The following is a 26,396-nucleotide window of genomic DNA, read 5'->3' as shown; positions in this document are numbered from 1 at the left end:
ATGAAGTGAATGACCTATTTTACCTGGAGGATTGTGGTGGGATCACTAGGATATACTCCATTTTCTTTTTGAATAGTGCCGTGGGATCTTTAACGTTCATTTTAAAGGCAGACAGAGTTAAAGTCTCATCAAATAATAATAATAATAATCCTTGCATTTGATATAGCGCTTTTCACGTCGGAAGGACGTCCCAAAGCGCTTCACAGAACACACTGTAAAGTGAATTGACTGTAAATTTGTGGGCGAACGCGGCAGCCAATTGCGCACAGCAATGTCCCACAAACAGTCGTAGATTGAAAATGCCAATTTTATTATTGTTTTTGGTTTTGGAGGGATTATTATTAGGCGTGTGGAGTAAGGAAACTTGCCCAAGGTTTCGCCCTCTGCCTGGAATTGAACTCAGGTCTCTCGCTTGCAAAGCGAGTGCTCTAACCACTGAGCTACAGGACTCCACTGGAGTGTCAGCCTTGACCGTATGAGCGCAAAGTCCTAACATGGGGCTTGAATCCACAACCTTCTGACTCAGAAGCAAAAGTGCTACCAACCGAGCCAGGCTGACACATTTGCATATCTGTACTTGGGCCCAAAAATCTCAACCTCCATTTGGATATTTGAAATCTCAACTGAAGGTTATTCCTGCGTCAAATAACCATGGAATAGAGCTGTAAACCTGTCCCTTTGAGATATAAACCAATATTGTGGCACAGTGCATGGAACCTTAGTGTCCTGCATTGGTCATAAAGGGAGTTGGGGACGGGAGCACAGGTTTTGGCAAATTCTAGAGAATGAGGTTTAAGACCCTAAGAGGTAACATACCTCTCCACGTGGGATATAATTTTTTCTGAGCTGGGCATCATGCTTTTCTCTACATTTGAGACAATGTTATACAAATGTAGCTACTTCATAATTTAGCTCTGCCATCTACCTTCATTCATTCAAATGCCTGTATTTTGAGAAGAAAATATGATCACTGGGGCTCAGAAATGCTCACCTTTGTCCTACAACAATCACTGTGTACTTAAATACTAATAATGATCCTTGGATTTGATATAGTGGAGTCCTGTAGCGCATCTATTAGAGCATTTGCCTTGCAAGTGAAAGACCTGGGTTTGAATCCCGGCAGGGTGAAACCTTGGGTAACTTTCCTTGCTCCACACACCTGAAAATAATTCCTCAAGAAAAAAAAATAATAAATTGGTCACTTCAATCCACGACTGTTTGTGGGACACTGCTGTGCACAATTTGCTGCCGTGTTTCACCCACAAATATACAGTCAGTTCACTTTACAGTATATTCTGTGAAGCGCTTTGAGACGTCTAGAAGTCGTGTAAAACGCTATATCAAATACAAGGATGATTATTATTATTAGTGCCTCTCACACCAGGACTTGAATGTACATTATAATGATTGCATATTTGTAGGCAAATGCTGTACTTATATCATACTTCCCTTCACCTAATCTAAAATCAAAAACTGTGCTCCTTTGGGGGAAAATTTGTGCAGTTACCAGAAACCTTGAAAGGTCAAGCAATGAAAACCCACAATGAAAAATATATCAGTGCAGTAAAGCAGCATAAAGATTTATAGGATTCAAAATACTTGTGAAAGTTACAGCAAGAAACACTTTAGAAACTTGCAACAAATAACAAATGGAGAGAAAGAGTTTCACTCTGTAAAGTCGCAACAGAGAATGACTTGCTCCAGAAGATTAAATGTCAACTCAACTGTTTGGTTATTTATGTCAATAAAATTGATGTACGTGCTTCTTCCTGTTCTGCACAGGAAGTTTAGCAAGCAATACAGCTGGCCAACGTACCCAAATGAAATACAGTATTAAATCAGAAGCAAAGACCTTGCAGTTCCAGAAAGCGATAGCAAGGCAACGTATACCGTGTTCCTAATACTAATTACGCTCCATTCCAAAGATCCTTTTCTGCATTTGGCTATAAGTTTTGGGAATCTGCGTACAATACAAAAGGGACTATATTTAACATTGAGGTCAAATGTTAGAATATGAGGACTCCCCAATGCTTCAGTGAGTTTATTCAGTGATTTGCTCGGTCAGAAAGGACCAGGAAGATCTCAAGTTTATTTCTCCGTATTCAGGGAGGTACAATTGTTCACACTGCCCTGGGTTACGGTATCTCATGAATCAGGTGTCAAATGCATGCAATTATCAACGGCTTTGAGCCAAACCATTGTGCCAAAGCATCTTGTAAAGGTGTCAAGTTGCGCTGCAATGCATTGGTGGAAGGATTGGGAGCACGTGATTGAAGGCAGTGACCATTCCTATAACATACGCAACCTCCCATGTTCTTTATCCTGTTTATTTTGTTCTCTACCTCCAGGTCATCCTATTACAAAGTGCCCCTTTATAAAACGGGTGCCCTGTGCACCCCACCCTCCTGCTTGTTCCCCACATCCATTAATGTTCTTCTTTATCAAAAATCTAATTCCCTTTTAAAATAATTTATGGACACAACAAGGATATTAAAAACCTTCAGCTGAGGCTTGTTCCCAGCCAGGGATTCTTGGCACCAGATTACTGGGCCTAGAACAAACACTGTGTAATAAATATGGAACATTCGAAATAATTAAATATATAAATTCAAGGCGACCAACTTTGCGAGAGAAAGAGATCAATCGTTTCATTGATTAATTGACCCCAGTACTTTAACCTTGAACTCTGCCTTATGGTCTGCCACTATTAGCAGAGGCCTTATGTTGTACACTTTATCCTTGTAATATCAGAATGTAGAAAATCTATAACAATTATGAATTTCAGGCACCGTCATGTGCTATGAAGACATTTGTTATGAGTTGCAGCTTCATAAACACCTTCATATGACCCGGTGCCTGCATCTGTAACAATATCATAGTTCTATTAAAAAAGTCAACTACAGTATCATTTTATTATCCCATTACATGCTGTCCTAATCTGTATTCCCTCATTTCTTATGGACTTTAAGCCTTCATAAGATACGCCAACGCTGCCATAATCGGGAGCCATGCTTACAATAGTAAAACAGCAAAAAGTCAGAGCAAGTACCAAGACATAGCACACAACCGCGCCCCCTCCCCCAGACAATACATTCCCTCCCGAGATGCCCCGAGACATTACACAATCCTTTCCTCACTCTCGAAGACATTACTCACAATCCTCCGAGACACAATTCATAGACCCACCCCCCACACCCCAGATATTACACATCTCCCCAAGAACCCCTTGAGACATGACACAACCACCCAGAGCTGCCCCTCTGCACACCAGAACACGAGTGTCCGAACTGTGACGAAGATGATGTGAAAAACTAGGGAGGTGAAAACTGTTCCATGTGATATCAAATTATTAAATGACTAGAAATGGTGGTTAATCCAGCGGATAGCTGTAGTGTGGGTGTGACCTTTCCCTGACTTTGGCAAAGGTTGGAGCTGCTACCGCAGAGTCTAAGTGCTGCTTCACAGGTTTAACCTCAATCCAGTTAAATCCTGGCAAATGGCATTCAAATGTCGCACTCTGCAGCTGAAAGTGTTTGGTTGCCATTTGTTGGAACCACTGTAGGATTTTTTTTGGGGGGAGGGGCGGGGGGAGAAACATTTCCAAAGGGCACTGAAGCATGAAATAAGGCAGATCTGCCCATGTACATAATAGTAATGATTGTGCTTGATATTGTGCCTCATCAATTTATCAAAACATCTCAAAGAACTTCACAGGATTTACTGTAAAGTATAGTGAATTTGTAGGAGTACACGGCAGCTAATTGTCCCACAAACGATGATGTGAGTGACCGACTTTATCTCGGGTCTTGTTGCCCGGGACACTGGGAGAAACTCTTTTTCAACTAGACAACCTGAGCTCTTCCCCACATTCCTGTCAACAAAACTAACTGCACCACCTCCTTCCTTCTACACATGATAAACTGGATCTCTGATTTTAACATAGGAACAATCAAACTAACTCATTCAGCAACACTTCATTGCTATTTCCTGGCAGTCCACGTCAGTGTGAATGGGTACAAGCTACCACCACAGACAATACTTGTATGCACGGCAAGTACCTAATAAGATGCAAATAAGCTTTCCGGGAAAGGAGAATAAAATTCAATCACCGACACAGGATGAAAACTGAACTTTGCTCTGCCTCGTGACGTGCTGGGTCCATAGCGATCCTACCATTTTTCTCAAGCAGCATAACTCTTCGGCGACTTTCACAGGGTCTGTGGCAGGGACACAACTTCATCAGCAAGGTCACGGGCGTCGAACTTTCTGGTCATGCTAACCATGTGTAAGTCCATGTGCAGAGGGAATTAATGGTGGCCATTTAAATACATAATGTGAAGTGCTCTGGCAATTCCTCCTGTATGCATTTGTTTGCACATGGTTAGCGCAACCCGCAAAGTACAGTAGGCTTTAATGTCTAACTGGTTGTCAATTAAATAATTGAGGGCACCTGTAATTGTTGCTGAACACATACAGTATGTATGCACATAGTCAGTCCAACCCATAAAATAAACCCAGCTGCTGTCCATCCACTGGCTGTTCCTTTAATGGGTGAACGTGGCAAGCACACAAAGCCTCGGCACCACATTTATGAAACAAGTGCAAGCACTGTGGATATGGTGCAGTGGAAACAATAATTTGCATTTAATATAGCGCCATATATGTAAAATGTAGTGACTGTGTCTGGAGGTAAACGTGGCAGCCAATTTTTGCACAGCAGTTTCCTTCACACAGCCATAAAGTGAATAACCAATTTTATCTTATTTTATTTTAAATGTCAGTTAGGCATTTTTTAAAAAAAGGACTTATTTCACTTGATCTTCCTTCTAATTATCCCAGCTTTTGTGTGTGCCATAAATGACCTCACCCAGCTGAGCAGACAGCAGGGTCACCAGAAATATAAAGCACATTAAGGTTTAATAGCACAGAGCAGATCCTGTTCTTTAAAGTATGCTTTTACAGCAACTCAAAATTGTAAATTGGATTTTTTTTACAGATAATAGAAAAAGTCATTTTACACAAACTTTTTGAACTTTTAATTGTCGTTTCCAAGGAGAATGCTGATAGAATCCTCTCTTTAACCCTTTTCTCATCAGTCTTGTATCCACCAGCCTTGGCATTCTCCTGTATTGTTGCCACTAATAATAACAATCCTTGAACATAACATAAGAACATAAGAATTGCCAGACAAAAGAAGACCAAGTTCCACCCAATTCGCTTTCCACCATCTGGCAGTTGCATGCACATGTCATGTCCCAAACTATATACTGTATCCCACGATACTATATCCTAAAAGAAATCTATCCTTGTAGTTGATACAGTATAACACCCTATCACGTCAGGAAGATGTCTCAAAATGCTTCACAGGATTTACTACAAAGTGTAGTAACTGTGCATTTGTGGGTGAACGAGGCAGTTCATTTGCGTGGAACAATGTCCCAAAAATAGCCATGAAGTGAATGACCCGTTTTATCTGGGGGGATTGTTGGCCAGATCACCGGGAAAACCTCCCTAGAAACTCCCTTCTCTTTTCAAATAGCACCACGGGATCTTTAACGTCTACCTGAACAGGCAGATGGGACCTGGGTTTAACATCTCGAAGGAGAGCATCATTACAGCATACCCCCAGCTCAGCACTGGAGTGTCATTTGGGCTGCGAGTTCAAAATCCGGATAGGAGGTTTAAATCCACATTCTTCTGACTCAGAGGCAAGAGTGTTATGAACTAAGCCATGCTGACATACATCTGTACTATTGATAATTCTGTGAACCTGATGAGTTCTGACTGCACGCCTATTAGGGTGAAGTTATCAGAAATGTTTTTCATGCAGAGGGTTGTTACGATTATTATTAAGAATGTTTTGCCACAAGTGGCTATTGAGATCGAGGTCATAATAATGTTTAAAAGGGATAAATATTTGAAGAGGCAGAGTATAAAAGGACATGGCAAGGGCAGGGAACTTGTGGACTAGAGTAGATAGCTCTGGTGGATGAATTAGTACCATAGACTGGATGGGCTGAAAACCTCCTCCTAAATTGCAATTGATATGATACTGAGAATACATAGAATTGCAGACTGATATAGCATGGAAATAGGCCATTTGGCCCAACTAGTCTGTGCTGGTGTTTATACAATTACACAAGCCTTTACCCCTCCTAATCCTCTTCTAAATCCATCTTCTAAACCTCCTCTATTCCCTTCTCCCTCCAGTTACCTCTTAAATACATTTATACTCTTTCTTCAACCATAGCATCTGGCAGTGAGTTCCACAAAAACTTCTATACTTTTTCAAGGTAGTGAATAAAGAGGCTTTTAACCCCACAACTCCCTGTGTTTCCTCTCTCTCCTCCTATCTACACGCTTTTTATTGCGAGCAATTCTAGAGCCACCATTCTCTGCACACTCTCAGCTCACGCACTATGAGGAATAATAATAATAATAATAATAATCCTTGCATTTGATATAGCGCTTTTCACGTCGGGAGGACGTCCCAAAGCGCTTCACAGAACACACTGTAAAGTGAATTGACTGTATATTTGTGGGCGAACGCCCATAACTTTAAAACAGTAATTTTAACTTTAAACAAAGGGAATAAATGCTAATACAAATACAGGGCAACCCCAATTACTGAGCACATAAGTGGAGCATGTGTTTGCTTAGGCCTGTAGACTCATGGGACACTGCCAGCATACGGTGCAGACTGTCTTGACTTCTGTGCGCTGTTCTCAAATGCAGGAAGCTGGCTGGATAATGCCAGAGGTGTTACGTGCGGTGACCTGATAACCTGGAAGAGGAATCTGGTCTAATGCAGATCCGGTCTAATGTGATGTCTGAATGTTTTGGATCTGGAGTTTCCCCCGCATCAGACATTTAGATAAAACTCAAACACTTATTCTCCCATTTTCCTCTCAGAATCCCACTCACCTTTTTTTTAAAACATATAAATGTAATTTTAATCTCTCCCCACAAAATCTACCTCACCCAACCTTTTCTGACCCGTTTTCAGAGAAATAAATTAAATGTTAAGTATCATGTGTCACCTCTTTTCTTTGATCTACTTGCTCCCATCAGCCGAGGAGATGATAAGGTTAATCACTGCCTGGAAACTAGAGTTAGAGGACAAGCTTCCAGTCAATCAGAGATGGCCAGACTCCAACTTTGACACCGATCACCAGGTCAATAGTTGATGTGTAGAAAACAGCCAAACCAGCAAACAGAGCTGCAAACAAATTAGTGGTCTGGGAACACAACAGTGCCCGGACAAGTGAATGTGTCAAAGGGTTAGAACCAAGCTAGTCTTGGCCTAGCCACTGGAGTACCGGGATATCTCATTTTTTCTTTAAATCTTTCAACTTTGATGTTAATCTGCACTATGGGTCTTGCCCCTTTAGATTAGATTTCTCATAAAATGAAAACATAGGTCAGACAGTCCTGTGGGGAAATTTGACCTCAGAAACATGGGATCCTCCACTGCCTTTCCTCCTTTCTCTGAATCCATTCTATCTTTTGTGTTTTACCTGGAGCTGCTTACCATGTTGCTTAAGTATTTGTGAACTCACAAGCATTATTTCACACATCTGAAACAATGTCATGGATCTACCATTGTGTGTGTGTCTCTCTCTCTCCTCTCTCTCTCTCAAACAGACATTTCAGTCTCTTCTTCGTAGCTATAACTGATTAGATGAACTTTATGTCCACATGCAAGCTTCAGGAGAGAGTAATTGACTGTATTGCTGTATGTAAATTAAGCAATTTCTGGACCTACTTACTGTACATATTCTAACAATAGCAGCATTTGCCAACAAATACATAGTTACTCCACTTCATAGTATATCCTGTTAAGTGCTTTGAAATGACCTCCCGACGTGAATGGCACAATGCCAAATTATTATTATTATAATACTCCTTGCATTTAATACTATGACTAACATCGAAACAATGCAAAGAGCTTCCTGTCAAGTGCAGTGATTGTGCATTTATTGGCAAACACTGTAGGCAATTCGTACACAACTGTGTAAATTTTAGTAAACTATGGAATCGTTAATGCCTTGTGGCAGGGTACATTTTTATTATATTCGCCCACAAAATACATAGTCAATCCACTTTACAATAAATTCTGTGAAGTTCTTTGAAATGTCTCGACGATGTGATAAGTCGCTAAATCAAATGCAAGGATTATTATTATCTTTCTTAGGTTTTCCTGTTCTTATTGGGGTCTACCACATGCTGCTCACTGACGTGAGTGAACTTTTCATTCCTCTCTTATAATGGGAAATATGTGTTCCTAAAGGTTGCCTTCACACCTAGTTTCTCACTATTTTATGTAGCGTTGAGAGGAAGCTGAAAAAATAAAATTGTTAGCTTTAAAAATAGAACTCCCATCTATATCCTCCCTCAGCACTTTGGATTCCAGCCATGCTACAGTTTGACCTATAAATGGATTATACAAACGAAAGCCCTTTAACATTTCCTATAAATTAAGAATGAGTCAGATAAGATTGGTAAAAGCCTTCTTACCCATCCCAGGAAGTGGCTATCTCTGTACACATAGCAAGATGTCTACAGTTCAGAAGGCGCTACACCTGTTCTCTGGGATGTACAGGGTGTCCACAAAGTCCTCTTACCCCCTACTACAAAACAGCGATATGAAACTACAGAGGAGCTGAAAGGAGAGATTCATTTGGCCTTGCTGCTCCATCCATATTACAGAATATGTCGCCCTGACTATGGTGACAGATCATTATCTGCCATGAAAATGGTGCCATCACATCAATCCTCTGGACGTCTAAATATAGTTATAATTAAGTACTGAATACAATTAATTACTTCTAAATACAATTATCATCATTCTTCCACATGTTTGAGTTATTGGTACATGCAATGTAGGAAAAAAACATGGGGGTAACAAGACTTTGTGAACACTCCGTAGAAGGATCAAGCAAGCGTGACATCTGTATTGGTGCAGGATTTGTCCCCCACATGCACTCAAAACCTCTCACTTTCTTTTGTAGTCCTTTGTAACAAGATAATAACGCCTGTTGAGGTGGACGTTAAAGATCCCATGGCACTTTCAAAAAGAGAAGGGAGTTTCTCCTGGTGTCCTAGCCAATAATCCCCCAGATATAATTGATCATTCACTTCATGACTGTTTGTGGGACGTGTGCTGTGCTTCTAGGTTTGCCTACAAATAAACAGTCACTACACTTCACAGTAAATCCTGTGAGGTTCTTTGAGACATCTCAAAATTCTGATGAGGCACTATAAAAATATAATCTTAATAATCCTTGCATTTGATATAGCGTCTTATCATGTCTTCTAGACGTCTCAAAGCCCTTCACAGAATATACTGTAAAACGAATTGACTGTATATTTTGTGGGTGAAATGCGGCAGTGAATTGCGCACAGCAGTGTCCCACAAACAGTCGTGGATTGAGTGACCATTTATTTATTTTGAAGGGATCATTACCCCCGGAAAAGCGATCCACCAATCGACTAATAATCGGGTTCCTACTAACTGCTAGATAAACAGAGGCGTGTGGAGTAAGGAAACTTGCCTAAGGTTTCGTCCTGCTTGGGAATTGAAACCAGATCCTCTCGCTTGCGAGATGAGAGCTCTAATCACTAAGCTTCAGGATTCCAATATTAACAATAGTAACAACATAGATTTACATAACGCCACTCACGTAAAAATAAATGTCTCAAATCATTTTACAAAATACAATACGAGTGTAAAGTGAATGTTGCTGTTTAAGCAAATGTGGGAGCTACAGAATATACTGTAAAGTTCATTGACTGTTAAATGTTAAATAATGCTAATGTTCGGGTGACATTAGCCAAGTTTATGTCCTTGGATTATCGTGGAGTCCTTAAGCATATTGGTTAGAGGCCTCAAGAGGAGCTGGGTTCAATTCACAGCAGGGCGAAACCTTAGGCAGGTTTCTTTACTCCACAAGCCTCCACACGTCTCTGTAAGTAGGAGCCCAGTTGTTAGTTGATTGACAGATCATTTTTCCGGGGTTAATAATCAAGCAGAGGCCCGAGACCAACTACTGCACAGACCCCTCAATCACTGCCCAAACACAAAACCATTTTCTTCTGAACCACCAGACCAGGAAACTGTTAAAATGGGTCCAGTGTGGAAATATGGGGATCAGTACTTTACAATAAGAAAAAGAGTTCAAATTGGGATTAAAACCTGGCGATCAGTGAAACACAGTAAAACATGAACTGACCAACAAGTAGCGTAGCTGAATCAGTAAATTAAAGAGGTTAATTAAGAAATAAAAATCAATTCAAATAGCATTGATGTCGACAGCCCTGAACTGGAAACCACCTTAAATACTGTAATGCACAGCCAGTCAAATCCTTTTAGAATCTCATTAAGTGTGGCAAAGGATTGCTGTAATGTAATTGTCCAGAATAAGTGCAAGTGGCAGCTTGTGTAAAGCACGCTATGGAGATGCCTCTCAGTGACTGGGCAGTTAAACTGCACATTTCATTGGCAGCAACTGAGCCCTGCACTCAACTACATGAGGACAGGTAGACCTGCTAATATTAATAATAATAGACCTGCTAATGACCTGCTGCAGTACGGCAAACGGTAAATCAAAGTCACCCCAAACAACAGAAACTCATTTCAATACAATCTACTTCCAAAGCCTTCTCTCCCTCACCCACCAACATGGGCACATATAGTACAGCAGGTATAGATCAGACAGACAGATCCCAGTTGAGATTGAGTTGATTTAACTCTTCCAAACAAAAGGTGGATAACTATCTGGCTTGGGCAATCATTGATGCTCAGAGGGATGAAATGCAGAATGAAATGATCATTTAATACACAGAAGCTGGTGGTTCTGGGATCTGGAGAAGAATGCCGTCTGGGGGTGTTGGGGGGAGGGAGTAACCCAGAGCTGAACAGTGCTGATAAACAGTACTCATAAATTCAGATGCTATGGGAGATCAGGGAGTTTCTGTACCAAACCTTCCCTTGGTGTATAAGAGGGTGAATACAGTTTGGGTTAGGGTTGATTGTGCACATTCAGGGGGAAAAGTGGGCTTGATCTATATGTATTATTTTAGTGCTGACCATCCTTTGATCCGGTAAAAGTGACAGATAGGACCCGGTGATTTCCAAGCCTGGGGTATATGTTACAGAAAGTTTGGTTATTGAAATGCATATTCCCTGAGACAGTGAACAATATGTTGCCCGACAGAGCTGGGAGCTTGACGGGCGAGTTAACCCGTTCCAGCTCTGAAACATCATAAAATAAGGTTCAAAACACAATATGAGAACCAGAAATAATTTGGTCCATAGACTCCCACATTAATAAAGGCAAATTTTTAAACTTAAATTTAAAAATGTAAAACTGTGCCGTGTGACTTGTACCATAACGTCAACTGCTGTAACACTGCCTGGTTGTTATAGTGATCGCTGTGAACAGGATCCCTCCTCCCACAGGAGGCCGTTCCAGGTCCCGAAGAGCCCTGGATGGGACAACAATGAGTCTCCAAAAGTCATGTAACCTCAACAAATTACATGTGTATAGCGCCTTTAACGTCAGGAGCACTTCCCAAAGCACTGGACAGAAAGGTGTGCACCTGAGCTGGGGGTTCGAATCAGGAGGGGTGGAGGTGGAGGCATGGGAGGGTGACCTATAGTCGAACCAATAAAGCAAACCAGGAAAGCAGCAGCAAAGGTTCAAAAAATAATTCACATGGATTACCCCGACGGCTTAGTGCTATAAATGTGCAGAGCTGTCTGGTATTGTGATAGCAGCCTAGGAAGGTCCCAGGTTCAATCCTTCACTTGTCTATGTTGAGTTAGCCGGTGTCAGCTGGAGAGGGGTTTGGGATGGCAGGTGAGGGATTCATTGGAAGTTGGAGCAGATTATTGTCACTCAAGCATCAATATTGTTTTGTGTTCACCAATGTAAACATTTCTGGGAGCCCATTCTGTATGAAGTATAGCATTTCTATAGGCAATGATGTACATGGGCAGTCAATTATGTAGTCTGAGGGAATATAGTAATAATCCTTGGATTTAATATAGCGCTTTATCACGTCTTCGAGACATCTCAAAGTGCTTCACAGAAAATACGGTAAAGTGAATTGACTGTGTGTGTTTTGGGCAGATACCCTGCGCAAGCATGACAGGAACGGAAGCTGCAGTGTGATATCGGAAACTAATGCGGATGTGGATCCTTATTATTTCAATTGAAAGTGAAAGATAGCTGTAGCTGCAACACACATGGTGAAAGCCACATAGTGAAAGGATGGCCTTTCATCCTCAATTACCCTCTGTCGCACAGTCTACAGGCTACTCTTGTGCCCTACACTCTCTCCCAGAGGAACAAAATGCTCCTGGAATCTTAACATCGAATTAAAGGAAATCTTGCTCTATTTATGGGAGCTCAGAGATTTAATGACTAACGATAAGGAAGCATCCATAAGAGATGTGCCTCACTGTGTGGGAACTAATTTTGGTCCCTGGGAGGCTGTAGATAATACTGCAACAAGCCAATGGGTCTGTTTGCTGGCCCATAAAATATTCTTATGCAGCTTTCAAACAGACACAAAGGCGATGCGATATTTTCTAATGCACAGCCACTCCGGAGTTTGATTTTGTCTGACAGCTCCAAACTTTTGCCTGGAACAGGCAAGAGGAAATGATCCAAGTGTCACTGTGCCTTCAGAGGCGCAGTAACAAGGCTTTCTCAGAAGAAATCCCTGTTACTAGTACAGGGACACCTGAGATTGCACAAACAGGCTCCGTAAACACCCCATGTACACGCTCTGCACGTGAAGGTTCGATCTACCAACAATATAAAAAATTAACGATCCTGACATTTGATATCACACCTTTCATGTCGGGTGGTTGTTTCAAAGTCCTTCACAGGATTTAATAAAAAGTGTAGTGAAATAGGCATGTGTTTCTTGCCCTTTGTTCTAAGGTGAGGTGCTGTTTTAACTGCGTTTTATTTACATATATTGATCCGGGGTCTCGATCATGTGGTGATGTTAAGAATGGAATTGATGCCCAACTTTTGGTGGTTTGTTCGGCTGGAATTTGCATACAGACTCATGAGTACCTTTGACCTTGAGGATGAGGGTCAAGATGCTACATGTAATGCTTGGAGACTTTTTTGTGATTTGACTAATTTGGACCTGGGGAGTTGGGAGAAAGAAACCCCTCCCCCTCAAAAAATAGGGGTTATGGAAATCTGACTGAAGTTTAACAGTTTTGCCTTTCTGTTTTTCCAGAGAAAATTAGTTTCACATTCCATAATTCCCCTCACCTCCAACACATCGCACATTAAACACTACTCGAGTTATTTCAATAATTTGGTGCAAGGATACAACAGCAAAGCTGAGCTGAGGACCTGAATCAAAGGGGACTCCTTGCCCAAGAATTAAGTCTGTCAATTAACAACCATTTTAAAGAAGAAACACAGGAGAAGCCAGTGAGTGTAGAGGAGTCTCGAACTTTCCTGGAGAGCACACAAACCGTATCTGTGCAGATATCTGGAATCTTTTTAACAGCAACAGCAGGACTGGTTGACTTACTCACTTCATTATTCCAAAGCAAAACTTGGAAACGAGGAGCACATTTTACAGTCAAACACTGACACAGATGCATTGGGTTAAATGGTATGTAAAGGTTTCTATTTAAATCTTCCATTTGTATCCAAACTTGTGTCAGCTCCAAAAACCTCAATGCATTATTACAGTGTTGCCTGAATTTTTGTGAATCTGCACTGTGTATCTGAGAGAAAGAGTGATGCACTGTGTCGCTGAGCGAGGGAGTGATGCACTGTGTCTGACAGTGCGAATGATTCACTGAGTCACCGAGATTGAATAATGTACTGTCACACAGAGAGGAAATGAGGCCTCGTGTGACTAAGAATGGGAATGATGCACACCGTCACTGAGAGAGGGGGTGCTGCTCTACGTTACCATGAGTGGGAATGATTCAATGTGTCATCAAGAGAGTAATGTACTGTCACACAGAGAGAGAGAGGGAGTGAGGCACTGTGCCACAGAGAGAGAGAAATAATCTGAGATGGGAAATGACACCTGTGTCACCGTGAGTAAGAGTGAGGTTCACCCTTGAGATTGCCCACATGGCCTGCTTTCCAATAAGAGGGAGCAAATTACACTAAACTGCTCTTAGGCACCTCCTAGTGGCAAAAGCTCCAGAGGACTTTATCTTCTGCCTATTTGGCTGGGGAAATACGTATGACAAGAAGATGGGAAATAAATGAGAGAGAAAGGGTGGAGGGAGGCGGGGGGGGGGGGGAGAAGGAAGAAATAATCCAATAAATCTTTCTCTATAATTCTAGGTTGACTTTCTCTCTCACACACTTTTCTTATCAGCATTCTCCTTAGGAAATGTGGAAAAAAACATGCAATTTATGGAGCACTCACCTGGGATCCTTCTGAATGCTGTCGATGGAAGGTGACCTTGCCAAAGTAGCTTCAGGCGGAATAGCTGGCCCAGATTTGCTGTACGGCGAGTCCACTGAAGGGCAGTACTGGAGTGTCCGGTAAGGATCCGCGTAATTCCCCACTGGCCCTGTGGCATAGCTGGCTCTCTGGTAAGTGGCCGTGCTCTGGCTGGCATGCTGGCTGGTTGTGCGCTGCAAGGGTACGGAGTCAACAGCAGGGGAGGACGGGGCTACAGTAGGAAAGTAGGGACAAAGCAAAAAACTGAGGACCTGCTCACAGAAATGGTTTACCAGGTCTAGGCAGAGGAACACCACGCACACACATAAGTACAAGGGTTTGAGAGGAACAAAATCACTGTCAGAATCACACAGAGTATTACGCACACACATTGCAAGAAATAAACAACACGCGGTAGCTTTTACATGACACTTTTAAAGGAACAGTTTAAAACATTTTTAATGAGACAGCATTGCATCCTTACCCTTCTTATCTCTACCTCCATCTCCACTTCCACCCTTTCCCCCCACCCGGATCAGGAGAGCAACAGGAATCTCAGGCAGGTTATCAAGCATACTTCTGTCCTATGTCTTGCCTGGGAAGTGGAGTAAGATGGCACGTGGTGGGAACATACAGCTGCCCTAAGCTCAGATCACAGGTATGTGGACTGTCAGCCATGGTGGGCTGGTTAGAGAATGACTGTGTTAAAAACTTTATGGGGTCTAATTTGTCAGGGGCACCTATTTATATACTTAAAACAATGTAAATGTACACATAATCTCTTGACATAATCTACCTTGTCTTAGATTGTAGGACCATTCTGTCTTTTGTTTGGTTAACCGGGTGTCTGACACACGTGGAAACCCATCACCATCTTTAGGAGTATGCAAACCAAACTGAGATTTCCATATATTCCACCTGCACATGGAAATCCGAGAGACAGACTGTTGGAAAGGAATACATCCTTGAGGGACGCATCCTGCTTACCTAATTCTGGAAAGTATTAGGCGTGGGTTGGTAAGAGACAGGTCTTGGGGATCCCAAGTGTGGGTTGGGGTACTGCTACTACCGTTGGGAATCTAACCAGCTAAAACCGTACAGCTTGTCATTGATATCACTGTCTGGCAAGCTTTCCTACTGCTGACTGTTTGGGCTTTGACGTGCAGGGTTAACAGAAGCTGAGTGCAATGATTCCTTGACCCCAGTGAATGGTCTGTTCGCCTAGCTCAGGAACCGGACTACCAAGACCCCCAGAGAGGGCTGGCTCGATTCTGACATTCCGTTGCTAGTTCAGCTCTAAGGACACCCTGCTTATCTCCCCCAAGGAAAATAGTCACTAATTTTGTCTTAAAATGTAAGATTGCACAGAATTGTGGAAAATCCTTCAATTTGCTCCCAATTTAGAAGCCATTTTTCACAGTTCTTACAAAGTACCTGTGTAAGACTAAACTTAAGAATTTTCCACGATTCTTTGCCAACGTACTTTTTTTAGACAAAACAATATTATAGACTAAGAGCAAATTGAATTCAGGCCTCTGGAAGCCTCTTCATTGTTGGTCAATAATTGTCTTTGTACATGTGTTCACCTTTGGTTTGCACAAATTACAAATTGCCCTCTCCCCCTCCCCACACCTCCCAATCTGTTCCTATCAGACTTTTCATTCCGGCTGTGTACAATAAGTGTTAAGTTCACAAAAGTCATAGCTCTGCAACTTTAAAGACTCCACTACTGAAGCTAGTCTTCAGTTATGATAAGGAATGGGATTTTGTGCGATCAGCAGGAAGAGATAGAGGGTGCTGGAAAAGGGCGCAGTCCTGTGTGTAGTCCAGCCATGGAATTCAAATCATCATTTCCATCGGACGTGTTTGCACACTGGTGCTGAATAAGTTACATTTTTGATCACTGAGGTCTGGCAGAAACTAACACTTTGCTGAAGCAGAAGTGAATTGCTAATCAGAAAGAGCTGTGTTCGGATCACCTTTCTTTACAGGGGCCAGTCACCAAATACATCAATACAAGGGATGTTGTCATGAAATCAGACCTAATCTTCACACAGAGAGCTGTAGATTAGAATGTAGAATGTGAAATGCATTACCCCAGGAAGCCATCATAAATAAGGAATCTACTTGTATGTTTAAGAGAGAAAAGCGAGAGACGAAAGAGAAGAGAAAAAGGGATAGATATATAATTATGTAGAGGATAAGTTAAATAGAGAGAAAGAGAGCAAGTTAGATAGAAAACAATGTAGATAGAGAGCAAGAGATAGAGTGAGAGATAGAGCGTGAGGGATAGTGAGCAAGTTAGATGGAGAGTGAGTTGGACAGACAACAAGTTAGATAGAGAGCAAAAGTTAGAGAGAGTTAGACAGAGAGCGAGAGATACAGTGATTTAGATAGAGTAGATAGAGAACAAGAGATAGAGCAAGTTAGATGGAGGGAGTTCGATAAATTGAGGTACAAAGAGAGCGCGTTAGATAAAGAGATAGAAAATGAGTTAAGATAGAGAAAGTTAGATACAGAGATAGCGAACAAGTTAGATAGAGAGCGAGTTGGATGGATGGATAGATAGAGTGGTTTCAGGCTAAACCATCATCATGGGGGAGGTTCACCCTTATTCCTGTCCATAAGTGCACTTTTTGGTGATATACAAATTGTAGCCAGCAATAATAATCATGTAACAAACACAAAGGTACTGAAGAAACTGAATGCCACAATTGATTTTTCTCTTGCCAAAACCTGATCTTAGACTATTTACGCTATTGGTTGTTAGAAGAAGTAAAGCGCATTAACATAAAATGTCCAACGTCAGTCCCGCAGAGGGTAGGATTACATTTAAAGATAAGAAAGCCTCGTCAAATGCCAATACTTCAAACATCCTTTGTTGATTTGCCTTTGATGAATGTTCTATTTTAAGGAGTCGGTGTGAGGTTGGAGTTCATTAAAAGCTGCTCTCAGAACATTTTTTTGTGTGGACCAAACGCTCATCAAATTACAATCACTTATTCTCATGGATATTGTATATAATTATCAATGACGAGACCTGACATGCATACTAAAGATGCTATTCATATTCCAATGCTATGCCCAAATATGACTCAATAAACAAAGGTGAGTTAGTTAATCCTGTTCATTAAATCAGAGACAGCCAATAACGTTTCAGGAAAACAGGAATGGACAGGAGGTATATCCATATACCACTGCGGTTCATCTAGCCAGTCCCAAACTAAAACAAAATTCTACACTACCCACTCTCAAAAATAACAACGGCATTTATATTTATATGGGACCTTTGTTTCGGAGAATTTATGATTTCTCAGCTAAATTTGATCTCTCAAATCAATTTCTTTACTGATAGCTCTCCCGTTTCCTTCTGAATTTGCTTAGACTATCGGCTTCCAAGTAACACTGGTGAAAAATGGATGGTAGGTCGAATGAACATTCTCAAAGTCATCATTATGAAATGTAATGACCGGTTTGAGGGCAAAAGAGGCTGTGATTTGGCATCATCGCGAAGATGTGATAAGGCGCTATATTAAATGCAAGAATTATTATTATTATGATCAGCAAGGTCCTACAAACAGCCATGCTACACTATTTTTTTTAAATCAGTCTGGAGTTTGTTGACCAGGACACAGGGAGAAACACACTTCTCTTTTCAAACAATGAAAAGGGATCTTATACATCCACTTACGTTTAATAGATTCCCATCCTCCAAACATAAAAGGTGCTATGTAAATGCAATTATTTGTTGTTGTTTGAAGTCTCATCCAAAAGACAATACATCTGATAAAGCAGCACTTCCCCCAGTCCTGCACTGTAATGTCAGTCTGGACTGAGAACCTTGGCCGTAGCTGGGAACCTCAAACTCTTATCAGAATAACACTCAATATCATATCAAAAAAATGGCAGTGAGAATGCTGAGAGTCAGCGGGAGCCAGGGCTCCGGGAATGGGCGTTGCCACCTCGTGCTCACTTAGCGTCTTTGTTTCATAGGAATCTTTTGTTTTGTTTCAACAACAAGTTGCATTTATTTAGCACCCTTCACATGGGGTAGGGTCCCAAAGTGCTTGAGACTAAGCACAGCTAATTAATACTACTGCTTCGTTACATCGAGGCTTGACTATGCAAACTCACTGCTTGTCGGCCTCCCCAATTTCTCTCCCCACAGGCTGCAGGTGATCCAGAACTCTGCAGCCTGTGTCCTCTGCGACCCTATCACCCCCATCCTTGCCCAACTCCACTGGTTTCCCATCACACAGTGGATACAGTTCAAGATCCTGTGTCCTCACTTTCAAAGCCCTTTATGGTCTTGCTCCTACCTACCTCTCCGACTTCCTAACCTCCTATCACCCTGTTCGCTCTCTCGGCTCAGCGGGCTCTGGCCTGATTCACGTCCCCCGCCTTGCTCGCCCCACTATCGGTGGGCAGGCCTTCCGCCATTCTGCACCCACCCTCTGGAACTCCACCCCGCAGTCCCTCCATCTCGCCTCCTCCCTCGCCACCTTCAAGACCCTCCTCTTTGACCATGCTTTCAATCTCCCTGCTTCCCCCACTGCCCTCCACCCTCCCCCACCCCCAGCTTGGGTCGGTAACTCTGTCTGTCTAGCGCCTTGGGACGTCCGCACGATGTGAAGGGCGCTATACAAATGTAATTTTGCTGCTGTTGTTGTTGCTGCTGATTATCGACTAGAATAAATTTTACCCTATTGTTGGACACTTGCTCTTTACTAACTTTGCACTCTTTGCACTACCACGTTTATTGCTGACTTCAGTCCTAACAATAAACCAATAACCAGCCTTCATATCCTAATCTTCCAGAGCATCCACAACTCATAAGTTGTGCATCTTGTGGTATCTGTGGTTATCTAACAGTTATATCACTCAGCGAATAACAGGCATTGTGATGATTCTCCCGCGATCAGTAAATTTACCAGTCTTGGTGGCATTCTCTACTGGCCAGTAACACTGCTGACCTCAGTGATGGGAGCCAAAGGCAATAAATGTATAAAAAAAATCAGAGAACTCCATTGATCTCACTTGAATTAGTTGCTGGTGCAGACACCATCCCCTCTGATCTGAGTAACACAATTTGGTGAATTGCTAAACTGTAGTGAGTTTCAACAGTTAAATGACTCAGCTCCAGCACACGCCAAGTATACAGAACAAAATGATTCCAGTAATATACTTCAAAACAGAAAACCTTGGCTGTGTAATGAGCAAACTCTAGCTTTGGGCTCTGTTTTTAACTTCAAAGCTCTAAATGTGAGGCCGAATTATCTTGGAGACTCAATGCATTGTTAAGGGTTCAAAGTCTACTGGTTGCATTGGTAAAACAGATAGCAATTCTCATCTGCAAACAAGGACTGCCAGTCAGGGATAAGTCAGAACAACCTGAGGAGATTCTTGTCTTCTTAGACACATTCAGGATCTTCAGGAGAAAAGACATTTGCGAAGTGGGATGATTATGTGGGAATTGCGGAGGGGGGATTAGGGAGCACTGGAAAGCGCAGGAAACACTCACAAGAGTCATTTCGGGATTACAGCACAGGAAACATTATTAATGAATGTCCAGGGTTCAAGGCAGGGTGAAAATGTTGCATTCAACAATTTTTGACAAATATCAGGCTGGTTTACTCTTAAGAAGAGGACTCTGAATTTACAAACTAAGGCAGATCAGTGTCAGATTTCCTCTTATATAATTCCCAACATATGGCAGCCACACAATGACCTCTTTGGTCTGAAATGGGCTGTGGAGTCAGCGAATAAGCACAATCTCAGCAAGGACAGACACAGTACTGTCCAAAATGTCATTTTGGACAATTAAACGTTAAAACTGGTATGTCCACTTAAATGAGAATTAGTATTATTTTGATACCACCAATATTCTCTATGTGACACAATGTTAATGGTTTCGCCAATCATCTGGATCCCCTTTGATATTACTGTTAAGATAAATTGTCATTAAAGCACGGGGAGCAGGGAAGTTTATCATATTAAGAGATTCTACACTGAGCAATGGGACATCGGAGCCAGGACTGAGCACTTCAGGCCTGAAATAATAAATAAATAAATTCACTCAATCCGCGACTATTTGTGGGGCACTGTTGAGCACAATTGGCTGCTGCATTCCTCCCACAAAATATACAGTCAATTCACTTTACAGTATATTCTACGAAGTGCTCTGAGACAAGTTGAAGATGTGATAAGGCGTTCTATCAAATGCAAGGATTATTATTATTATGTCACTGAGTCTTAGCCAATAACAATTCTGTCTTAAATTTTAGGATAGCGTAGAACTGTGCAAAATTCTTAAATTCAATCTTAAACTGCAAAATGTTTTACCATAGTTGTTAAAAACAACCCTTTTCTAATTTAAGACCAAATGTAATTTTTTTTTGCAAATCTACGCAATCGTAAAACTTAAGACGAAATAGTCTTATTGTCTAAGATAGACTGAATTTCAGGCCTCCTCTGGTCAGGTTTAATATGGGACAAAAATGCAGAATGAAACTCTACCTATTCTGCCACAATCTTCATTTTCCCTCTGGAGCACCTGGTGAGACTGTCAATTTAGTCAAAATAAATCAGAAGTTTGAATAAATGTCTGCTGGCATTTAACAAAGCACATCACAGCATGGTCCAGCACACCACCCCCCAATGCACCACACGACAGCACAACACACTACTGTAAAACACACCAAACACTGTGAGGTACAGCATGCTACAGAACATTGAAGTGCAGAATTGCACGCTGAAGTCCAGTCTACCATTAACATGGTGCAGTACAGTCTACTATTATCAACAACAACAAATTATATTTGAACACTTGAACCTCATTTGAACCTCAACCCTCCCGCCTTGCCCGTCGCTCCCCTTTCAGCGCCTTGGGACGTCCTCCCGACGTGAAAGGTGCTATACAAATGTAATTTTATTATTGTTGTTTTCAAGTCCTGCTTGACAATCTTCCTTTTCGACCATGTTTATGGTCACCTCCCCCCACCTTCCCCACCCCCCCGACTCAAGAGTCAGCTCTGCCACTGTTAAGCACTCTGAGACGCTACCCTGAATGGAGGGATATGTATAAGTGCAAGTTGTTGTTATTGTAGTATAGCGCCTTTCAAGTCAAGAGGACGTCCCAAGGTGTTGGATTTGCAAAGATTAATATGATGCAGTCCAGTCCAACATTAACATGGTGTAATCCAGTCCACCATTAACTCAGATTAATCCAGTCCACTATTAGTGTCACGTGTCATACAGTCCATCATTAATACAGTGTAGTAAAGCAGAAAACCACATCAGACATCACACCCACATTTTACTCCCTCCAACCCGTTAAGTTGATTCTATTTAGATTCAGGACATCTTCAAAACTGACCCAGTGGACTAGCTACAAGACTTTGTGGCTTTTTACTGCTTATGACAAACTGGCATTGACAGCTCAAAGTAAAACATATTGTAATTCAATGCATGTAGCTCTGGTAGGAAAGCCACAGTCTGGCCAGACTTCACATTACACTGTAATAAAGACAGCACTGACTCCACTGAAGAGCAGGCGACATTTGCAACTCACAACAGTGGCACTTAACAAAATGGAAAGACGGTTTAAGATGGTTCCCTCATTATCTGAAGCAGCGAGGCGGTTCATTAATCCGCGTTTACCTCTTTAGCAAGCAATACGGGGTGGGGGGTTGGAGCGTGGGGGTTAGACTGGCTCCTGTATTTACACATGGCTGCCATCAAGATTATTCACGGTTGAAAGAGCGTGGCAAATACCATCTACCACGCTTCACCAACTCTCAAGAACACTTAGGATTACAAACTGACAGGAATGTATTACTATAACCATAGTGAGGCAAGACAAAAGATGAATTCGTTGTTTGGCAGTTTTTGCAAACTAATATAATGCATAGGGTGGGAGTCTTTTTTATTGATAAGAATCTCATAGAGAGGCGATGCTACAGAGCATTTTGTGACGATGTTTATTGTGAGCATTGTAATGTGGAGAATGAGTAAACCAGTTGGTGGAATCATGTTAAGTATAATGCATAATAATTCTTGCATTTGATATAGTGCCTTATCAAGTTGTTGAGATGAATATACTATAAATTGAATTGAGTGTATATTTTTGGGGTATAACACGGCAGCTAATTGCGCACAGCAGTGTAGCACATACATGCTGTGGATTGAGTAACCACATTTTTCAAAAAAGGGATTATTACCCCTGGAAAGAGCATGTGGAGCAAAGAAAATTGCAAAAGGTTTCGCCCTGCCCTGGAATCGACCCCAGGTCCTCCCGCTTGTGAGGTGAGTGCTCTAACCAATATGCTACAAGAATCCATGCTCGTGCCAGTGTTTCTGGACATATTGAATTTTTGGGTCGGGGACGGAGGACAGGGGGCAATGAGTTGAGTAACTGGCACTTACATATGGAAATAGGAGGAGGTGGGGAGGTGAAAGAGTCTCCTGCTTTGATTCTCTGCAGTCAAGATATCAGGAAGAGGAGATAAAATTGGAGAAAATGACATCAAAAAAATCAAAGCTATAGAAGAAAATGTTTATTCAGAAGCGAAAAAAAATCTGTGCTGGAACCGTCACCAAAGCTCTCCAAATTTTGGAGTTCCCTAATGAGCAGAATTGAATCCCCCCCCCGCCCCCCGAGGTAAGATACAGGATAGCTCAGCCGGTTGAGCATTGGATTAGAAGCTTGAATGCTGGTGGGTCCACTCAACCTTTCTCCGTTTTGAGATATTAGGCAAATCTGCTCCTCGGAGGGGAGTAAAGTGAGGTCAAGCTCTCTCTGGCTCCGAGCGTGCACATCTGCCAAAGTCAGGCAGGCACATAGTGATCCAGAGATTAACAACCTGCCTGCTTGGCCACAGTACTGAAGCTGCTAACTGCATAAATGCATACAATTATAACAATTTTGCATTTGATATAGTGCCTTATCACATTGTCAAAATGTCTCAAAAGTGCCTCACAGGATTTTACTGCAGAGTGCAGCGACTGTATTTTTTGGCAGCCAATTTGAGCACAGCAAAGCCCCATGAAAAAATAAAAAGGGAATGACCACTTTTTATCTGGGGGATTTTGGGGTAGAACACCGGGAGAAACTCCCTCCTCTTTCACCAGTTTGTGTACTTGAGAGCCAAGGAGTTATGGCTAGTTTTATGTGAATGTTGTAGGTGGAAAACAGAAAACCATAAAAGTGTTTTTTATAACAATGAATTTGTTATAACTGAGGAGGAGGAGGCCTACTGACCCAGGTACTTAAACTCGACGCCGGAGCGAGTGCAGCTCGGGAGGGGAGGGAGGTGTGGGGGCGGAGCGGGGGAACTGCGACGTCATAGATTAGTTTTCAGGTGAGTGCGCGCGCACAAAAAAAAAAAAAAAAAAAAAAAAAAAAAAACCCTCCGCGCCCCCCCCCCCCCCACCCCAGGGCTCACATCAGAGCCCACTATGGTCCTGTTGGGTTCGATGCCCCAATCTGCGGGATAATGCCATCCACCTGACCGCTCGCTCCCGGTCCCCGCGTGCGCACTATGGCTGCCGCTTTGACCCGAGCCCCCTCACCCCCTCCCTCCCTCCCCCCTCCTCTCTCCCCCCAAACCCTCCCCCCTCTGCATCTCTCCCGCTCTCTCCTCCTCTCTCTCCGTCCCTCTCGTCTTCTATCCCCACTTGACCCTCCCACAACCTCCCTCTGTTCCAGTCTGGGAATCCTCCGCCGGGCTCACCGTGGCACTCGGCGTTGGCTGTCCAGCAGCAGCCACACCGACTGCCCCATTCCCCACCACTCTCGCCAGCCACCCCGGACACAGACCCGGGGAGTCAACCTCTCCTCCCTCATCCCCATCTCCCCCACCCCTGCCTCACAACCTGGACCCCCCTCCCCTCCCACACACCCTTCTGTCAACCGCTCCCTCCACATCGGACTGCAAAATGTCCGCTCCCTCTGCAACAAGGCCCTGGTCATCAACGATCTCATCCTTGATGAGAACGTTGATATCATGGCCTTGACAGAAACGTGGCTCACCCCAGGCGACACCTTCCCCCTCACGGAGGCCACGCCACCCGGCTACACCTCCCACCACATCCCCCGCCCCAACCGCCGTGGCGGTGGTGTTGCCCTTATCTCAAGGACACCACTTGCCCTATCCCCCTACTCCACTGGCTCTTTCCCCTCCTTCGAGCACCTCACCCTCTCCCACCCCTCATTCCTCTCCCTTAAAATCCTCCTCCTCTACCGGCCCCCTAAAACCTCTCCCACCTTCATCTCTGACATTTCAACACTCCTCACATCTCTTTGCCTCTGCTCTGATCGCCTCATCATCCTGGGCGACTTTAACCTACACTTCACCCCCTCCTGCTCCATCTCCACAGACTTCTCTTCCCTGCTCTCCTCACTCAACCTTTCCCTACACATAAACTCCCCCACTCACAGTCACGGCCACCCACTCGATTTGGTGATCACCCGGGGCCTCAGTGTCTCGGATGTCACTATTACCGACAAGGCCATCTCCGACCACTACTTCATCTCCTTCACCACCTCCACCCCCCTCCCCACCTCCACCAGACCCACCACCATCTTCTACCGCCCTTGGAAGAAGTTACCCCCACAATCCCTAACCGATGCCTTGGAGTCCTCTGAACTCCTCTCCCTCTGGCCTTCAACCCTCACCGACCCCTCTTCTCCTCTCTCCCTCCTCCACAATATCCTCTCCTCCACACTCGATACTCTTGCCCCCATCACTTCCCGCACTGTCTCCTACTCCCGCTCCTCCCCCTGGTACACCACCCACCTCCGCTCACTGAAATGCCAGGTGCGGGCTGCTGAGCGCACCTTTGTCAAATCCGGCTTAACGGTCCACCGACAAATCTGGCTGGACCTCCTCAAAATTTACCGCTCCACTCTAGCCTCGGCCAAGTCGTCCTTCTACTCCAGGATAATCCTGGAGGCGAAGAACAACCCCAGGCTACTGTTTTCCACCACATCCCGACTCCTCCGTCCCCCCGCCACCCCGCGCAGGTCATCTCCTCCAACCTTCACTGCGAGGAGATGCTGGATTTCCTTGAATCCAAGATCAAGGGAATCCGCTCCGCGGTCACTTCCCCTCCAACTTCCACCCACCACCCACCCCTTCCCTCCCACACTCCGACTCCTACCCATCCTCCCCTACACACCTTCGTACCCGTTTCCCCACCCTCTGTCACTGAACTCATCCTATCCCTAAAACCAACCACCTGCTCCCTTGACCCCATCCCCACTCCACTCCTTATCTCCCAGCTCCATTTTCTTGCCCCACACATCACTGACATCATAAACCTGTCCCTCTCCTCTGGCTCTGTCCCCATTCCATTAAAAACTGCCATCATCACGCCCACCCTGAAAAAACCCTCCCTTGATGCGTCGCAGCTATCAAGCTACCGGCCCATCTCCAACCTCCCCTTTCTCTCCAAGGTCTTGGAAAGAGTTGTCGCCTCCCAACTGCGCTCTTTCCTCTCCACCCATTCTCTTTTTGAACCCCTTCAGTCAGGTTTCCGTGCTGCTCATAGCACAGAAACTGCCCTGGTCAAGGTCACCAATGATATCCTGACCATCTGTGACCAGGGCTCCCTCTGTCTCCTCGTCCTCCTCGACCTATCGGCAGCATTCGATACGGTCGACCACGCTATCCTACTCCACCGCTTGTCCTCCCACCTCAACCTTCAAGGCACTGTCCTTGAATGGTTTAGCTCTTACCTTTCCCACCGTCTTCACTTCGTCTCAACGAATGGCTTCTCCTCCACCCCCCGTACTGTCTCATGTGGTGTCCCTCAGGGCTCTGTCCTCGGTCCCCTCCTCTTCACCCTCTATATGCTCCCCCTTGGTGACATCATCCGCAAACATGGGGTTAACTTCCACATGTATGCGGATGACACCCAACTCTACCTTTCCTCCTCTACTCTCAACTCCA

The 26,396-nt window shown here is 43.5% G+C and overlaps 1 protein-coding gene across 4 annotated transcripts in view; it reads right to left on the bottom strand.

Annotated features, from left to right (window-relative positions):
* The window catches only part of LOC103176257 (catenin delta-2), a 447,491-nt gene that overhangs the window by 150,877 nt on the left and 270,218 nt on the right, over positions 1-26,396 (bottom strand). For all 4 annotated transcript variants that reach the window (XM_042331893.1, XM_042331892.1, XM_042331894.1 and 1 more), the window contains one exon: positions 14,428-14,677. In XM_042331893.1, the coding sequence (XP_042187827.1) occupies positions 14,428-14,677 (250 nt within the window). The remainder of the gene's footprint in view (positions 1-14,427; positions 14,678-26,396) is intronic.

The sequence above is a fragment of the Callorhinchus milii genome, unplaced genomic scaffold, assembly GCF_018977255.1.
Source record: "Callorhinchus milii isolate IMCB2004 unplaced genomic scaffold, IMCB_Cmil_1.0 Scaffold2, whole genome shotgun sequence".
Lineage (NCBI taxonomy): Eukaryota > Metazoa > Chordata > Chondrichthyes > Chimaeriformes > Callorhinchidae > Callorhinchus > Callorhinchus milii.
Note: the sequence above shows the minus strand (reverse complement) of the source record. Positions and strands in the feature narration are given on the sequence as shown.